This window comes from Gadus chalcogrammus, chromosome 5 (assembly GCF_026213295.1).
Source record: "Gadus chalcogrammus isolate NIFS_2021 chromosome 5, NIFS_Gcha_1.0, whole genome shotgun sequence".
NCBI lineage: Eukaryota > Metazoa > Chordata > Actinopteri > Gadiformes > Gadidae > Gadus > Gadus chalcogrammus.
The window spans coordinates 15,732,308-15,751,576 of NC_079416.1; the positions used below are offsets into that span (position 1 = coordinate 15,732,308).

Consider the following 19,269-nt stretch of genomic DNA (forward strand, 5'->3'; position numbering starts at 1 on the left):
CTGTTTCCTAAATGCAGGGGGAATACAAATTCCCCCTGTAGATGGCACTAGTCTTACTCAATATATCACGTATACTAAGTAACACATGGTGTATTGATTATTGCTATACCTAGAGAAAAGATTAAGAATATTTCAAATTTTGGACATGGTAAGGACAATGGTTTGTCTTATTAGACAAAATATTGTTGCTTTTTTAACTACTGCTATAGCTGACACGTTCCTCCACCTCCAAGACATCCCCGCACTCCTAACCCCTAACCCTGCTATCCCATAATAGCCCCGAGGCGGCACCTTGATGTTGGGGTGCAGGTGTGCCAGGGTCCTCTTGCTGTAGCCAGAGTTGATGCCGAGGGCGAGCTCCACCTCCTTGTAGAGCATCACGAAGATCCGCACTCCCTGTTGCTATGGGGAACGGGCGAGAGGGAGGACGTGAACACTGCCGTCTTCTTTCTCCTGCTGTGCATGTTGCTTATTGTAGGAGGTGTATTTTGTGTATTGCTCAAGGGATTTAGTTACATTAAACACATGAACATACTTTGAATGCATTTGATTTTGCAAGTTGTTTATAGGGTTTATTTGGTCACTGGAGGCATACGTATCGTCCCAACGTTAAACGTGTTAAAACCTGGTATTACTGTGTCAATGATGTACACAAAGAATACATTATTTTAATTAATGATTTATGGATTTGAGACAATGCATGAACAAAGTAGGAAGCGGGATCTTCTTGTTTGAGTGCCTGACTTACTGCCTTGCGTTTCAGGGTGCAGTCCAGCCGCCACCTGTTGCCCTCCACCACTGGCCTCTTCAGGAAGATCTCTGGACTCAGCCTGGGTGAGAGACCAAGAGAGGGCGAGAGAGAGAAAGAAAACAGAGAGAGAGCTACATTCTCAAATTCTCTCACACAGTTTTTGTTTTGAGTGTGAGATTGACCACAAAACACAGCAAAGAGTGACCCTTGTTCTGCTGTTAAGTTGATATACTTTTATAATCAACCTTAATTATCCCGGTATAGCAGTTGAAATGCTTGCTAAGCACAAAAAACATTGAATCCAACGCTACCCATCTGACAGTTAAGTGGTGATGGCTTCATGCAAGTGCTTCCATCTGTGCAACCTTGAGCTAATATTTGAAAAGATATAATCATGGCCAATAGGTTATTGTCTAAACATAAGCCTGGTAATTATGTGGCTGGTAGTGTCTCAAATCAGACAAGCTCAGATCTGCAACTGGGTTCCTTCGTAAAATAAAATGTCTGTAAAGGCTGCTGCCCCCAACAAGTTCTGCTAAAACCCAGTAGGACTGCTGGGCTCTAGGTTACTTGCGTGGTAATACGGTGCCAGTGGTGTTATCCTTTATTTATAAGCAACATTTTGTAGGGGTAGCACTCAGGGTGGCAAATACACTTTTACGAGGAGGCATGTGCCACCCCAGACTGCCTCCGTAGATATGCCTGTGCTGCTAGCCATGTCCTGTAGTCACCATGGTGCTCTCTGAATGACCGCTAACTATCCTGGCTCTGGTTTCACTGGCAGGGGAGAGAACGCCTCTTGAACCGGCTGCAATGTATCATGGACCTGAGGGTCATGTAGTATGAGGGCGGGTCGAGTGAAGGCTTGTGAAAGAGGAGTCAAAACTTCAATGCATGCCATCTCATTGTGTATTCAGTTCTTCATTTCACTGAAGAACTGATAATAGCAGGTGCTTCTTTATGAGCCTGTAAAGGGGTAATTGTTACATTTCTAAAGAGAGGAGGAGAGGACAGAGTTTGAAACGCCAATGAGAGCAACACGTCAATCTTTATTGGAGGTAGAATTAGGTTCTTAGGGGGAACACGGTAATGCTTTGGTACACAGCATCCTTGGACCGATGTCTACCATCAAACGAGAATGGAAGTCTGTACTAGACTAAAAAAAACGTTGATACCAGTCAAGATTTATCGCTCAAAGTTTACTGAGATTGGGCAATAGGCGGAGCTGTAGCAATCGACAAAGAATGCATATTCCCTGATATATTTCCTTTGACTTACAGTCATGACCCCTGTACACATTTCTCTCTCCTCACAAATGTTCCTAAGGAACCCAGAACCCGTAACAACACGGCCAACAGGCTTCCCGATCTCCCCACATTTTTGTAGAGACCTTCATAATCAAATAAAATCAAAACCATTGGTTCTGTTGTGTTTATAAGGCAGTTCTGAAGCCTTGTTCCAAAATAAAATAAAACATTAAAACCCGGAAACTTGACCCGAACACAGAAGGAGTTATTTGTTGGAACAGAATTTTGCACTGAGGAACATAAAAACCTGGGGATATAGGCAGGCCTGCCTTAACCTGCCATTGGGCCCTGGGGCAGAGAGGTTTCGTAGGCCCCCTGAGAGGGGATCTTACAATGAAGATGTGTAACTTTTTTCCGACATTTTGCCATTATTGACGGGGGGGGGCGTGGTGTCAAGGGGCCACTGGCCCTCTTTTTTCTTGGCTGATGATAGGCCTCTGATCTTTGTAAGCCCCAAACAAAAAATCACATTGTCTTGGCCCTTCGCCGATCGGGGGGGCTATCATGGGCCAGTATAAAATAAAAAAATAAAAAATAATAAAGATTTTTTATTTCATTTTTTCCTGCAGCTCATGATAGGCCCCCCGATCGGCGTAGGCCCTGGGGCTTCAGCCCAGGCAAGCCCGTGCATTAAGGCGGCCTTGGATATAGGATCCTGTGGCCATAGATATGCTCCCTACTACAGTGAGCAGTGTACTACAGCTACATGCAATGGCGATTCCACACGGGGGCCTACAGGGGCCCGTGCCCCTGTAGACATGTCCCTGGCCCCCCCTGTGCCCCCCCCGTGTTGACCAAATAAAACTATTATGATTTTACGGAAGTAATGCGAACCAACGTTCTACACAGGTAAATTAGAGGGGCGCACCCAAACACTGTGGTGCTGCTCCTCGGTGAATCAGAGCTCAGCAACTACTCTTGGAGAAAGGAGCCACGATTTCTCCTGTTGCAAGAGTCGAAGGCAAGCAAAACGATTGCAATTCGTAAGTGACTTGTTGTACTTGCACATAACCGCGTTACTGTAGTTCCTCACACTGATAATGAAATTAAGAGTGTCTATGTCTGGTCTCGATATACTTAGAAACTTGATCATATCTAAGCAAACTCAACGAAGCAGAAGCGAGTATCCAAATGTCAGTATCCTTGCTAGGTCTAGGCTACACAATATTATGATGTCAACCACGTATTTTCATCCGTTTTGGTTGATACATTGGGATAACAAATACATTTGAGTAAAGAGTAGTAGGCTATCGGCCTTTGTTAAGAAGGGAGGGATGGTTATGCAACAAAATGTAATGCATGCCCCTACACTTTCTTTCTTTTTTTCTTTCTTTTTCTAGCAGCTATCATAAAATGAGAGAAGAACAGTAAAACAGGGATTTTTCTAAAGGGGAAGAACCCCGTTTCTCCACGCTGAAACTGTCAAAGGGAACTAATTATACCACCAGTGTGATGTCATATGGGGGAGATTTTCGAAATGGCTTGTAAGGCTAATCACACTCACACCTGGTGGTATAATATGTCCCCTTTAAAATAAATAAGAAATGGCACATTGTTTTGCACTTCGTAGTACCCTGAAGTTTTTTTTCACATTGACACACTGTATTTGTACTCTGTACTGTATTTCTTTTCTATGGCCCTACCTCTCTTGCACGCTTGTACAAAACAAATGTTTATATGATTTTGATGATTTAGGGCATAAGCTCCATAAATTTAAGATTGTTTGACAGAAAAATAAAGACTGGTAGAGTAATACACTATTGTACAAATAAAATGTTTGATGATTTTAAAGTAAAACAAAGTTTATAATCTTTAAATATAATTTTTTGCCATTTTATTTGTGCCCCTCTGGTTAAACACTGGCCCCTCCTTGGCCCCCCTAGTAAAATTGGTCTAGAACCGCCAATGGCTAGCGATGGGCTACAGGCAGCTATACGTTACATGTTAGCAGTGCACTACAGCTACATGTTACATGCTAGCAGTCTGCCACAGCAACATGTTAGCTATGAACTACATGCTACATGCTTTGTGTACAAGTTCAACATGAGTGGGATTTTTGGAGCTCGGAAGGAGAGGGCCTGGATAGCAATCTTTGTCAACAAATGTGTGCGTGTGTGGGGGGATGGGGGTGGTAACTAACAACAGTCTGTATTCCTACTGTATTATTCAACCAATTTTCGATTGAGGCATTTTAGTAGGTGTTTCATTGGCAACCAATCGGGATGGCTACCAAGCAGCCAATAAGCTTGGTTGACATTAGGCAAATATAGCAAACCAGAATCAGTCCTAAATACAGAGTAAAACCAGTGTATAAGTTACACATTTGAAAGAAACTGAATTTAATACAATGCCTTTTGTTTTTCTGCTTATTCTTATGCTGCCACTTAAAAATAGTACATTGCATCACGTCTTATCCTAGCTGTCTTTGTTGTGAGCGGGGAATGGGTTAAACTAGCACTTGTTTCTATGAAACTCTTTACTGTACAGTGTACAGCAATATATTGTTTCTCTTTCTTCTGACAAATGTACTCATTGTAAGTCGCTTTGTTATTCACCAATTCCTACACCCCCACTATTGCATATTTAGCAGAAACTTTTATTTCAAACAACCTATTGGGAGTTCGGATAAGGTAATTAAGGAGCAGCGTGTATTGACAAAATTGACATCTTGCTGAAGGATGCTGTTGATGTCGGGGAGATCAAACACAGTAGCACTCAGCCTACACCCATACCTAGAGCCATTTGTATTCATTATAACAGTGAGGGGCGTGTACTCACCACCAGTCCGTGATAAAGATCTCTTCTTGGGCTTCCTCCAGAGCGTCTGCCACGTCCTCCATGTAATTCCTCCCGTTCACATACCTTCACAAAGTCAGAGCAACCAATCACAAAGCAGCATATGTTGTAGTACTACTACTACTACATAATAATAATTATAATAATAATAATAATTTCAATAATTATAGCATGCCTAGTTGTGTGTTTGTATTTAAGAAAACGTTGAGTGAAAACAGTTATAAATTCATATGCTCTCTGATGCTTCAGTTGCAGTGTTTGAACAAACAAAGTAACTGAGATAAGGAACTGAAATGGAATGGAGGGAGAGAGATAGTCAAGGAGAGAGAAAAAGCGACCAAACAAAGTACATCCTGCCTTAAAAAAATGAGCATACAGTTGTGATACTAAAACTACATTGATGGAAATAAAATATATCAGTGCGCACGCAAAAATATGAAACCAACTATTGAAAAGCTCAAATTGACTATTGAGCTTTCATTTGTACCTAATTGGAGCAATGCTTTCACGTGCCTTGATGTGAATCGTTCAACAACAGAAAGGTCTCTCCCTACCACTTGGCGGGGATGTTCTCCTCCTCCTGTGCGAAGGAGCCGAAGCGGTGGTCTCGGAGGAAGGCTTTCCCGTGGGCCCTCACGAAGCTCTCGATGCTCTGACCCCACCAGCGGGCGTGGCGGAAGCTGCTGCACTTCAGCACAAGAGACCTGACACGCACACGCACGCACACACGACGCGCACGTGCACACACACACACACACACACACACACACACACACACACACACACACACACACACACACACACACACACACACACACACACACACACACACACACACACACACACACACACACACACAGTTAACATTGGCTTGGCCCTGATAAATCGCAGATTCTGTTCTACCATTGCAGTCTAAATTATAATGTGCTGTCTTGGTTGTTAATGGAAATGCTCAACGGCACTTCCATAGGGCTCTTCTCTGTCCAGTCATTATATCAACCCCACCCTATATTAAATCGATGGTTGAAATTGTTAGGACCCAGGCAAGGTCACAGATTTGTCTGGTTCCCGAGCTATCAGACAATAGTAATGAATAAAGGACTTCTACATATCTACTATACCTACCATGGTTTACCTTTAAGAGCAAGAAGTCCCATATTGCAACACGCACGCAAGCACGTTTGTACAAACCTATGCACACACACACACACACACACACACACACACACACACACACACACACACACACACACACACACACACACACACACACACACACACACACACACACACACACACACACACCTGGAGAGGTTGTCGATGCGGACTCCATGTCTGGTTTCCGTCTCTTTGGAATCCATCTTGATGCTGAACTCCTTGTCCACCAGGAGGACGAATGCGATCGCTCCAGTGTCCGGCTTCATGTACAAGAGACAAGAGTCCTTCACCACCAGCCAACTGGAGGCAGAAAAACAACACAGGTAATACATATACATTAAGCAGGGCGTTGCAGTCGGTCCTGCCACAAGCCACCTAGGTGGCTCCACTGGGCTCCTCCAAGGGCAGAGCAGGTGTTACCTCACGACATGTCAGAGATCTCCCTGATTGTGTGCAGCGATGGCTTGTTTAACCCGTGTCTGTGCATGGATTGCCCGATGCACTACAAGAGTGCAGCCTGGCTGAGGCTGCACAAACCAGCCATCGCCCACACACTCTCGATACAGGGTGAAGGGATGAATGAATTCCTCTTAGTCAGACAGGGAGCGTGAAGGACAGACAGATAGACAGACAGAAGGGCTGATGGCCGAAGGGCCCACCGTTTAGACCAGCGGTAGCAGGCCTTGCTGTGCCCACAGCAGTTCATGCCAGGGATCCGATAACCCCCCGAACGCTTGTAGACCATCCCTTCCCTGGAACACACACATACACAGAAACACATACACAGTTAAACAACACCAGACAGAGCTAGGTCTCTGCCCACATTTTCTTGTTAGTTACACTATTAGTTACTAGTTACATTATTGTTGATTCTACTTTCTAAACCATAAAAACAGAGACCCATTAAAAAACTAAAACAATCCGACATCTTTTCCCACCATTTTTACTGAACCAAACACTCTGGGCTGTCTAGTGGGAGAGACTGTGTTTTCACACGTGGACTATTATATAAAAGAGTCTCACAGTCCTTTAGGCCCCAGGTCGTGGATAAAAGACATCTGGCTCACATCTATAAACTCCATCTGGGAAAACACAAGAAGAAAGCAATCTAAGCAATCTAACTCTGCGGTAAAGCAACAGGATACCTTTACAATGGATTCTTGGAAACATGATCGAAACTCGGCCTCTCCTTATTGTCATGTGTCAGCATCAGTGTAACACACAATAAACGTGTTAAACTAGTTGCAATAAGGATAAAGCGACAAAGGCGAAATGCACAAGATTTAATCAGTACGTTTTGAGGATGTAGAAAGAGGTGCAGCTATGCTATTTCACATAGCCTAGCTGAACATGTTTTAACTTCCCCAACAGTAAAAACATTTTGGATAGTTAAATCCTACGTACAGTGTGGTGGTATTTGCGATACATGGCCATTCGGAGCAGTTTGTTGATGTAGTCCTCCAGTTGTTTCTGTAGAGCAGGTAACACAATACAATTGAATGCAATCGAAAACAAACATATGATTTTATCTCTCCAAACATGCATGAATAAAGATCATAACACAGTTATAAGATAGGACACGGCGTGACACACACACACACACACACACACACACACACACACACACACACACACACACACACACACACACACACACACACACACACACACACACACACACACACACACACACACACACACACACACACACACACACACAGTAGGGACACATGACTAAGAGGTCTATAGGGGTTGGCATGGCAGTAGGTGCCATGGTGACGATAAGTGAGTACCGGGATGTTCTCTCACACGTTACAAATGGAGGACCTGATAAGTCTGGACCCGTAGAGAGAGAGGGGGGGTCACCTACCCTCCTGCTGGAGACCTGCTCGTCCCGGGCCAGCTCGTCACCCCTGCCCCGGGGCAGGGAGGGCATCTCCCTCACCTCACTCTTCCTCACGCTCTTCCTCCTCACTGTGTGGCTACATGGGGGAGGTAGAGGAGGAGAGAAACAGAGAGGTAAAGAGAGAGAGAGCGAGAGCGAGAGCAAGAGAGCGAGAGAGCGAGAGAGCGAGAGCAAGAGAGAGAGAGAGAGAGAGAGAGAGAGAGAGTTAATTCTGAGCCAAACGTGTCCTACAGAGGCTTGCCTGTAGGGTATCCTCCACCTGCTCGTTAATGATATGTATCTAAATTCACTGTGAGACACTTTGGATAAACATATAAAAACCCCAAAAAAACAAAACAAAGCTTATCAAAGCAGGAGGGGTAAAATGGTCCTAATGCATTCTTCCGTGGGACATAAACGTGGATGAGAGGATGATACTGGGCTCGGGGCCAAGGCAGCCGCTGCCGCGCCATCCATCCACCTTGCTGCGGTGTGGGTGTGCGGAGGTGGGAGTCGGCGGTTGCTGTCGCTCCATCAAACCCTCAGAAACCTTCCTGTGCTCTGCCTCAACACACAGAGCTGGGGCTGCTCTTTAACACCTAGGCTGGGCTGCCAGCGGGGTAAAGTGAAGTGTAACCGTGGTGGGGGGTGGGGGGTGGGGGGCTGGGGGGCGGGGGGTGGGGGTAGGGGGGTGTTGGGGAGCAGAGGTGAAGTGAGTTTGTGTAAATATAGATAGCAGACAGTAGCCATTCTCCATGGTTGCCAGGAGCCATGTACAGGGTGTGTGTGTGTGTGTGTGTGTGTGTGAGTGTGAGTGTGAGTGTGAGTGTGAGTGTGAGTGTGAGTGTGAGAGTGAGAGTGAGAGTGAGAGAGAGTGTTGTAATGAAAAATTCCTATGTAGCTTTGCTTTATTTAGCAACAACAATCACACTGACCTCCAGTTCAAAGCCGTGCCATCTTGCTTCCTTTACTACTTCCTTCACTAACTAGTACATCTGCTCTCTTTTAAGAATAGTGCTGTTTAAACACCCTGTAACTCTACGATCGGGGCTCCTTCTACTAGAGAGCAGACTCTTGCCTGTGTACTTTAAATCCTATTTTATTCTACAAATGCGGTGGGCTACTTTGCATTTAGAAGACTCGTCTGTCCCAGATGCAATATCTCATAAAGACATTTTCACAAAGAGGAGTAGAAGGAGGGGGAGGAGGTTTGATGTCAGAGCGGGAGTGGGCGTTGGTGACGGAGAACTGGCGGAGATCTGGAGCAACAATCGGCTTCTTTATCGTTGTACGGTGTAAAGAAATGGGCTGTGAAAGGCCGCCACATATTGGCATGCAATGGCAGCTGCATCTTAGAACGGAACACAGCTGCAGGGCATTGCAAACAAAAGAATAGAAATGACAAAAACTGCAAAAAAAACAAACAGCCCTTGTAGTCCGTGTGTGCGTTTGTGTACCTGCGTGAGGGCAGTGGGATCCTCATGAAGGTCTTGTAGCGCAGCAGCTCTCGGTGGAGCTCCATAAAGTGCTTCTCCTTCCTCCTCACCACCCAGGAGAACTCCCCGTGCCTCAGCTCTATCTTAAACACTGCCGGCTGGACCTACCGACACAAACACACACACACACACGTATGTACAAACAAACACACATGATTTCATACTCTTATGACATAATGCTCTCACCAAAAGCAAACCAGTGTCTGTGTGGGTGGTTAGGACGCTTTGACCAACTGTCGTGGTGTAGCTAGACGCCGCCCTCACCCGCACTGCGGGGCGCAGCAAGGAAGGTTGGCGGCCATAGAGGACCCCTACCCCGACTTGAATGTCGAACGTTGATTATCGATGGTTGATACTTCACCCAGAACAAGCTACAACAAGTTTGGTCTATGTCTTCCCATGACAAAACATTCCACCACATTTTGATCACCCTTTCGATTTTTGTAAGTGAAACCTCTATCCAGTCTGAAAAAGGTTTGCCTCTAAGAACTTCTTCGGGGTGGGGCGGACGCCAGCTTCTTCTCTGGTGTCTGAGAGAGGCCGGTGAGCCACCGGGGCTGCCCTGACCTTGTTGACGCTGCGCTGGTGGGAGAGGTTGAAGCGGTCCTGGGCGGAGGTGTTGCGCTCCACCTCCAGGATGCTGGCGGTGATGGCGACGGCGGGCAGGTAGACCTGCCCGCCGTCCTTGAAGCTCACCGTCTTGTACACAGCCGAGAACGGGATGCGGCAGTCCACTGGCGAAGAGACGAGGAGGGAAGTTAGGGCTGAGCATTGTGCTGCGTCTTATCCTAGCCATCTTTGTCAACAAATGTGTGTGTGTGTGGGGGGGATGGGGGTGGTAACTAACAACAGTCTGTATTCCTACTGTATTATTCTGCCAGTTTTCGTTCGAGGCATTTTAGTAGGGGTTCGATTGGCAGCCATTCAGGATGGCTACCAAGCAACCAATAGGTTTGGTTGACGTTAGGCAAATATAGCAAACCAGTATAACAGATTAAAAACAATGTTTAAGTTACACAGTTAAGATATTTGACATGACAATGACACTTAATTGATAACAACACATTAATTGTGCTGCTTATTCTTATGCTGCCACTTAAAAATAGTACCTAGAATTGTGTTGTGTCTTATCCTAGAGATCTTTGTTGTATACGGGGAATGGGATAACCTAGCAATTGAAAGTGCTTGACAATTGTTTCTAACCGTTTCTAACATATTTACTGTACACACAGTAATGTATTGTTGTTTCTCTTTATTCTGACAAATGTACCTATTGTAAGTCGCTTTGGATGAAAGCGTCTTCTTAATGCCCTGAATGGAAATGTAAACCGAAATGGAGAGGCAGAATGAGGATCTTGGGTTTTTACCAGTATGGTAAACCCAAGATTAATTTCTGCATCCACCTCCTCCAGTGATGTAATTATAGTTTTGATGACATTAGGGGTACAAGCAACCTCATTTTAGAACCTAGCCTTTTCCTTTTTCACACACACACACGCACACGCACACGCACACGCACACGCACACACACGCACACGCACACGCACACACACGCGCACGATGAATGAGGACCATAGTGGAAAGGGCAGCTAAGACAGACTAAACTAGTTCAAAGAGAGATATCATAAAAAATAGGATCGCAGATCAGAATCAGACCTGAGTGGCTACAAGTTGAATTGCCCACTAGGTTAGCGTACAAGTGGCTTGAGCCAAGGTCTGACTTTACCTACAAAGAATACTAGGGAAGAAAATCACAGATTTCACACGCAAACATACCCAAGCAGTTCCCATCAAAGTCCACCTCCTCCCCCTCTCCCATGTCCAGCTCCCTCATGTCCAGGCTCTCCACATGCTCTGCCATCTTGGTCTCGCGTCGTCCGTCCCGGGTGTCAATGTCAGAAACTTCCGAATTCACCAGGGTGAGATGGCTGGAGGTTTGTGCTTCATTACCCAGCATGCTCAGCAATCAGCAGTCCCCAGAGCAGGGATCCCCTGGAAGGGGAGGTGAGAGACGAAGATGGATAATCAACAAACGTCATGTCAGTAGCATAGGTTCAGGATTAGGAGAATATGATGAAAAGGTTGGGACAAACATTAGTTTTGTGCGCTGGTCTGAAGGGTTAGCAGCATAGCATAGTGGCTAAGGTCTCTTACATTCAACCAAACTGGGTTTGATTGCCTATGTCTAATCCCTACCTGCTCCTTGATGACACGTATAAGAATTCACTGGAGATTCAACCATTAAATAGTAAATAGTGTCTCCTGCGAGTATTCGAGTGTCTCCTGCGAGTAACTTGTGGGGAAAGTACAATAGGTCGTCTTCACAACTACTACTTTCATAGAGGATCATCATATCCGCTGACAATATTAACCTCCTGTTAAAAGTGGGATTACAATCGCAATAGGATCACAGAGTCTGGAGTCTTTGTTGAGGGAGTGTGTCCGGGGAGATGAGAGTAGTGGAGGTAGAAAGAGAGTATGAAGACAGTGAGAGCAAAAGAGAATCCTCAATAGATCTTAATTAATTTATTAATTTGATTTGGGTAGTTGGTTTAAAGCATCATTAACAATAACGATAGATTTGCAGAAACTGTGAATACCATCATTCCGATAAGTCCCTGCCCACTATAGTCAGGTGGTTAGGCGACGTTAACCAACCTTTCGGAAGAATGTTAACACCGATGTGCCTATTTTCCTAGCTCTGCCCAATGTTCAGGAACTTGTCAGGAACTGTAGAGGTCCCTAGTTTGTCTGCTTAATGGACTCTGCTTTGATCTCCTCTATAGTGTATCGGTGTTATGTGCATGTCCTTGATAAATGTTCAACGTTGACCGCAGTTCGCGGTATTCACATTTTCTGGTCTCGGCCAAAGTGGGACCCGAGTGACAACACAACATTTGGTAACTTTTCATTGACACAACATTAGCACCTACTTGAGCAAGCAGGAAGTCTAGTCTGGCACTATGTGTGTGTGTGGTCAGGAGAGCAAGTAGGGTATATAACTGAAAAAATTCAATGGTATTCTTTATATGGTCTAACAAATATATGATTATTTTTTTCTCTTCCTCTTTGTTTCTGTTGAAGAAGCTTTGTTATATTTGTGTTATTAATGTGTAGTCAGGGGATTCACTTCAGGCTTTGGTCTGTCCCCACCGGCTGGATAATCACACTCCCACTTACACAGGCTGCAGGGGGACACAGGCACCACAGGTAATGTGCATAAATGGTTTACAGAGAAACCCATGATTTAAACATGACGTCTTACAGCCTCAAAGTGTTTTCAGGCAGGTAAAAACACGACCACTGTGAGCTGGCGCATGTGCGCACACACACACACACACACACACACACACACACACACACACACACACACACACACACACACACACACACACACACACACACACACACACACACACACACACACACACACACACACTTTTAGACAAGACACAACATGCTTTTGTAGCATGGTGTGTGGCATCAAGTGGGTTGTCTGGTTGTACGGAATCATGTAAAAAGCACAAATGTGGCATAGTTATAAATGCTGCTTAAGCCTGCAATTCCCTCCCAGAATGAATAGTATTGCTGTGGTTGTTACCTTATCTTAACCTAATGTAGGCCTATTTATTTAAAATTTTACCCATCAACCATCCTCAAAACACATCACAGAGTAATAATTTACCAAAAAACGGTCAATTATTTGACTCCATTTATGATGAGATGATATTGGAAGATGTGAAACTATTGAACACACTACATAATTAAAGGTACAGTAATATACAATATATATATAATATAAATTCAGCTCAATGTTGAATTGATGTAAATACATATGCATCTAACCTTGTTAGAGAAGTGAATATGCAAAAAATCTTACCTTGAATTGCATCAATCAACGCAGGAATGTGTACTTAATTTGTTATTCAGAATATATATATTGTTTTTGCAAAAAGGGTAAAACGTTCCCAGGACAATGATGTATAGGACACATCAACTTCCTTGTGGCATGTATGCTGTGGTATTTATGACCATTCAGTTCTTGCTTCTAAGAATACCCACAACTTTCTGCAGACTCAGGCTTTCTGGCTCCTTCAGCTGCAGGTCAAGTGTGTGTGTATGTGTGTATGTGTATTTGTGTGTGACGTGAGTGTGAGTGTGAGTGTGTGTGTGTGTGTGTGTGTTCTCTTGATGTAGACAATTAGGGAGTGAAAGAGAAGAGTGTTTGTTATCTCCATTACAGTATGACAGTTTACTTCCTGTTTCCTGTCCTCTGTGTCCTTGTCATGGTGCTTTATTGATATTACCAGCACCCTCTGGTCGTTAGTAAAAACAGCGGTGGGACAGAGCTCCTTCTTCTCCCCTCTACACGGCCAGATAATGGACATTTTGTTTAATCTGGAAAAAAATTCCTTGTGTTTTACTTAACCCCACAAGAAATGCATATCATACTATTACACAACTCTTTCACAAGCCATACCAAATGTAACCTGAGTGAGGGGAGTGAGAGCTTGGAAAATAGTGCAGATATTATAGATAAAGCAAATAGGTTTAAATTATTACACTAATTATAAAGTCATTGGTGCCAGGGGGCTGATATTGATCATTAAAGTTAATTCGAGGCAGAGGATGAAACCCTTTCTGCAAGCGTGTCAGGAGCCACAGTATTGATGGTTGCATCCTTCTGCAAACCGTGTGTTAGATAATAATAATAATAATAATACATTTAATTTAGAGGCGCCTTTCAAGGCACCCAAGGTCACCTTACAGAGCATAAAATCATCATAAATCGTTTAAAAACAAGACATTGGGGAAAAACAACAAAAACAAAACAAAACAAACATACAATCAAGACAGTGATCAGTTATACGAGTTTGCGAGTTGCGAGTTTGAACAGGTGAGTTTTGAGTTGTGACTTGAAGGTTGTAATGGTGGTGTAGATGGCAGATAACTAGAATTCCACACTCTCTAAAATCTTAAATGGGAATCCATTGAGGTGGGATGACAAAGACTATTCACAGACACCCACATACAGTTAGTTTAATGGTGCTGCAGATTAGATTCTAGAGTTGTAAAGAGAGAGCAGAATAAATATTTGGAAGCTGAATTCGATAAAATTTGCGAGTTGTAAAAGAGAGCAAGTATAATAAATAGTTTGAAGCTGATTTAGATAAGATTTGAGAAGTGTCAAGAGAGAAACAACTCCAATGGCCTTAACTCTCTGCTCCCTCACAACGGGATGGCGCGGCCCACGCTGATCCAGAATGGAGGAATGCTGCACCACACACCAGACTGAAGGGCAAAATGGATTTCCCTGATTGATCAGAGATAGGACAGGAGCGGTCTGAAATCGAAATTGTCTCATTGCTCAAATAAATACCTAAGCAGCGGAAACCAGGAGTCACAGGGCAGCCGCTGTAATGCTGTGTTTTGAGTCAGAGAAAACATGTGAAATGTGGCGTCTATTCCTAGATGAGCAACAGCACGGGCGACATTTGCACCAAGGCTGGGAGGACCACACTGAATGATAGACATCATGTTGGAGATGTCTCTCACACACACATGCACACAGATCCATCCCCCCCCCCCCCCCACACACACACACACACACACACATTTACAAAAAGAAATGAGATTTCACACACACACACACACACACACACACACACACACACACACACACACACACACACACACACACACACACACACACACACACACACACACACACACACACACACACACACACACACCTACAGAAATCCTGTTCATAGTGTTAGCGTGTACAAGGCACTCGGTGCCCGGCATCTCATGGTACAGATGGTACCCACAGATAGAGTAGGGAGGACTGGAAAGAGAGAGAGGGCGAGAGTTCAGTGACACCTCTCTCTCTCTCTCTCTCTCTCTCTCTCTCTCTCTCTCTCTCTCTCTCTCTCCTCTCTCATCTCTCTCTTCCTCTCTCTCTCCTCTCTCTCTCTCGCTCTCCTCTCTCTCTCTCTCTCTCTCTCCTCTCTCTCTATCTCTCTCTCTCTCCTCTCTCTTCTCTCTCTCTCTCTCTCTCTCTCTCTCTCTCTCTTCCTCCCTCGCTCCCGCTACCCACACTAAAGCTGCCTATTATGAAATCCTTCACACCACAACTACAGCGAGATGGAGCTTGCCAGGAGGAGGAACACAAGAGAGAGACAGAGCAGCAGTCGTCATCATCAGCAGAGTGGGGTTTGACGGCCTGTAACAAGGAATCATTGTACTAAAGACACTCTCCCCCTCTGGGTGTGAATAAACTAAGTAGAGATCCACCATTTATTTTCCAGACCACTAAAGTAAAGAAGCCATACATTACCACACAACAACACAAGTCAACTTACAAAGAAGCAGCAGTCTACAATGAATGTTGAATCCCGTCAATAATAAGTCTCATTCAGCATTAGAGTGTCATAGATGTTGATTTGGATTTAGCTAAGTTTGAAAGGTATAAAATAAATAACAGAATAACTGGGTAAGTGGTGGATTTGACATTGGTTAACACAGTAGTTAAAATGTTTTCATTTTTTAATGTAGTTAGTTAGAAATGTTGACGTTTAGGTAATAGGATAGAGATGGTCATGTTGTTAGTACCGGTGCAGTTTAGACTTGGTTTAGACCACGGCTGAGGCCAAGTGTGTGTGTGAAGTCTCTCTCCATGGAGAAGCTGTGTGTGTGTGTGTGTGTGTGTGTGTGTGTGTGTGTGTGTGTGTGTGTGTGTGTGTGTGTGTGTGTGTGTGTGTTGAAATGCAGTATCAGAAAACACTTTCCCCATACCTTCCCAAATCGAAAATATACTTCTTCTAAATAGCCCAAACAGTATTTTTTTGTTTAAATTCCCCCTTCAGTAATAGGAAGTTTGGCACAAAAACACCAAGGAATGCATAGCCCATTATTTCTTATTCATTTTGGATGGAAGTGGTGCGATGACACTAGCTGAGCGTGGGAGCAGGAGAGAGTGAGATTGGTGGAGGAAGGAGGTGAGGAGTTATAAAAAGATAGAACCAAAGCGTTCTACTCTGCAATATAAATAGACGTTGGGATGTCTTTGCTTACATAGTAACGTAATACAGGTGCACAACCAGGATCTCAGCCAAAGAGATATTAGGAAAACGATAGTGAGTAAATAAACAACTCAATATGTTTGTGGCAAACAAATGCGAGTGTTGGAGATGTTTTTTCTCCAAGAGTAAGCCTTTAAGTCTGAAATCCATCTCTCTGCTGTGGAGTTAGACACCAATGCTAAATATGTGTGTTACAAAACACTTAAAACTACTGTTTTTCCACTATATAAGTCGGGGTCTAAAGTCTTAAGACCCCTACTCTCTGATGGACTGGGCTACGCAGATGAATTCTTCTTCTCCACACCAAATACAAAACTCAACAACAAGGGTTGTCTGGTCGCCCCGAGGCACATGACTGAAGCTACTGTGCCCTCTGGGAGTTGCCAGATTGGCAGTCAGTTCTAAGGATTTACTGCTGGGCCATGTCTTACTGGCAGAATTAATGGAACTGGCAGAATTAATGGAAAAGGGATGTCAAACCTAACAGACCAGTTTTCAGTTTCTATGACTATGGCGGAGGAGGCTTTGTCCAGCCATAACCGTCATGTTGCTTACTATTAAATACCCTCCACACCCAAATTGTCACCCTTTCGTTGCTCGTACACCAACACTTGATTTGGTGGAATGGCAGTTGGTTTAATAAAAATATAAAAAATGCATTTTTGGGCCAAAAATCATCTAGACAGAGCTTGCATCTTTCAGTTTATTATTTATATACCAGCAAATGTTGGCATAGCACAACATTTGACAGATAAAATCAAAATAAAATACTGGGAGTTATGGTGGCAACTCTTTAAGAACCCTACCTCTGCCGACTACTTAATGTAAAAAATGAAAACGTTCTTTAGCAGACATCTGGAAAACATTAGCTGAATGTGAATTCACCAAAAATGGAGGGCACACTTTTGAAAAAATAAAGCGAGGCTGAGGGGCTTTCTTATAAAAAAATGATCAAAAGGCTATAAAAAGGTAATGTAAAAAGATATTACAAAAACAAGCACTGTGGGGGGTGGCACAAGCAATCACAGTTTACCAAGTAACGATTACAACAACGTGCTCAGCTGGGCTAATAGAGAAAGCTGTCGATACAGCTTAACCGACACAGGGAGCACACACGCACGCACCGACGCACACACGTAGGCCACCAGGACACTGAATCATCAAATGAAGGGCTAGAAGTTCAAGAGATAATAATACTTATGCGGGCCTCTGAAAAGCAGGGCTAGTGCTTGGTGTCAGTTCCCGTTGTTCAGATCCCAGGTGCTTGCGTCCTGCCTCCAGTTACAAACGACTGTCACACACACAAAGACGCATTTGGAAATGAGGGCACAAACATTCACAAAATAGTTTAAGCCCCCACCATGCTCAATGATGACAAAGATAATATGAGAATGATTTTTGTCTGACTGAATTATACTGGACTGTGCATTACAATATGTCAAGTGGTGAAAATAGGAAATGACTACCTATAACAATTGATTTGGAGGTAGAGGTAAAGAGAGAGAGAGGTAAAAAAAAAAGAGAGAGATAGGTAAAAAAAAAAAGAGAGAGATAAAAAGAGAGAGAGAGAGAGAGAGAGAGAGAGAGAGGTAGAGAGAGAGAGGTAGAGAGAGGTAGAGAGAAAACTTGTCTCTTTCTTTCCATGACATTCTGGATAGAGGCAGCCAATGTTCACAGCAAGGCGCCAAAACAAATAATTAAGCTGGGCTCACACACACACACACACACACACACACACACACACACACACACACACACACACACACACACACACACACACACACACACACACACACACACACCACACACACTTAGCTGTGCATAATCGAAAGTAACGACCACAAAATAAACTCAAGAAGACCACATCGTAACCACTAAGTATCGATACGATCAGATGACAGAACTTAAACAGACACTGAACCACAACAGGTGACATGTGCAGGCACACTGAAACACGCCCCTGGTCATAACGTTGCGGTGCGGGCGGCTCAGCTCTGACTATACGCAACGGGACACAGGGGAGGAAGGCAATGTCTTAAGTCCCCCCTCAGTCTCGGAGTGACACACAAGACACATATCTTCACTCTGTATGACACAAATAGACCAAGGCAGTAGCAGCAGCAGCAGACACGGAGAGACAAATACTGAGAGTAAAGGGGTAAGAGAGAGCGAGGGATATAACCAACCTGCTCTCTTTGTGGACTCGATGTCCACATGTTGCTCTCAGAGTATTCCACCGCTATTCGGACGAAACTATAAAGCGCACACGCTCAATAGGATTCTTGAGAGCATTGTCGTTTGTCATTCGTGTCCTCTCTGCTCTGTCACCGCACGAGACAGACAGGCGGCGGCCGTGAATTTGGCCGAAGAAAACTCTGCGAACTAAACAGTGAGTGAGGGTGGAGGGTTCTGCTCACTAGACCCAATCACGAGCCGCGTATACTTAAGACCCGCCTACGCGACGTTGTAATTGGGTATACTACAACGATGGAATTTCGAATGCCCAGTGTGTTGGGAGAATTTGTTCTTGGGAAATAGGTAAGTATTTTAGGATCCTGTATCCACCGTTACTTAGGCTACAATATCGGGACTAAGACAAGAACACTTCCCCATTCAGCACACACACATGCTGTCTCCTTTTTAATATCTAAATGTTGACACTTGATTTGTGTATATTACAGTAATTGAGGTCTCGGGATGAATGAACGATAGCCCCATAACACACACACACGCACGCACGCACACGCACACACGCACACACACACACACACACACGCACGCACGCACACAC

General features: G+C 44.2%; 1 protein-coding gene across 2 annotated transcripts in view; it reads right to left on the minus strand.

Moving 5' to 3' along the window:
• Window positions 1–19,269, minus strand: part of pld1a (phospholipase D1a) — a 31,017-nt gene that overhangs the window by 11,065 nt on the left and 683 nt on the right. The window contains exons 1-13 of one of the 2 annotated variants that reach the window (XM_056590187.1): window positions 18,665–18,871; window positions 11,170–11,385; window positions 9,961–10,127; window positions 9,355–9,497; window positions 7,883–7,994; window positions 7,417–7,482; window positions 7,036–7,094; window positions 6,672–6,764; window positions 6,160–6,312; window positions 5,409–5,558; window positions 4,837–4,920; window positions 749–830; window positions 292–402 (exon numbers count right to left, since the gene is read on the minus strand). In XM_056590187.1, coding sequence (XP_056446162.1) covers window positions 292–402; window positions 749–830; window positions 4,837–4,920; window positions 5,409–5,558; window positions 6,160–6,312; window positions 6,672–6,764; window positions 7,036–7,094; window positions 7,417–7,482; window positions 7,883–7,994; window positions 9,355–9,497; window positions 9,961–10,127; window positions 11,170–11,350 — 1,401 coding nt within the window. In that variant the 5' untranslated portion in view covers window positions 11,351–11,385; window positions 18,665–18,871. Of the gene's footprint in view, window positions 1–291; window positions 403–748; window positions 831–4,836; window positions 4,921–5,408; window positions 5,559–6,159; window positions 6,313–6,671; window positions 6,765–7,035; window positions 7,095–7,416; window positions 7,483–7,882; window positions 7,995–9,354; window positions 9,498–9,960; window positions 10,128–11,169; window positions 11,386–18,664; window positions 18,872–19,269 lie in introns of those variants that run through there. The other variant, XM_056590189.1, reaches the window with a different exon arrangement.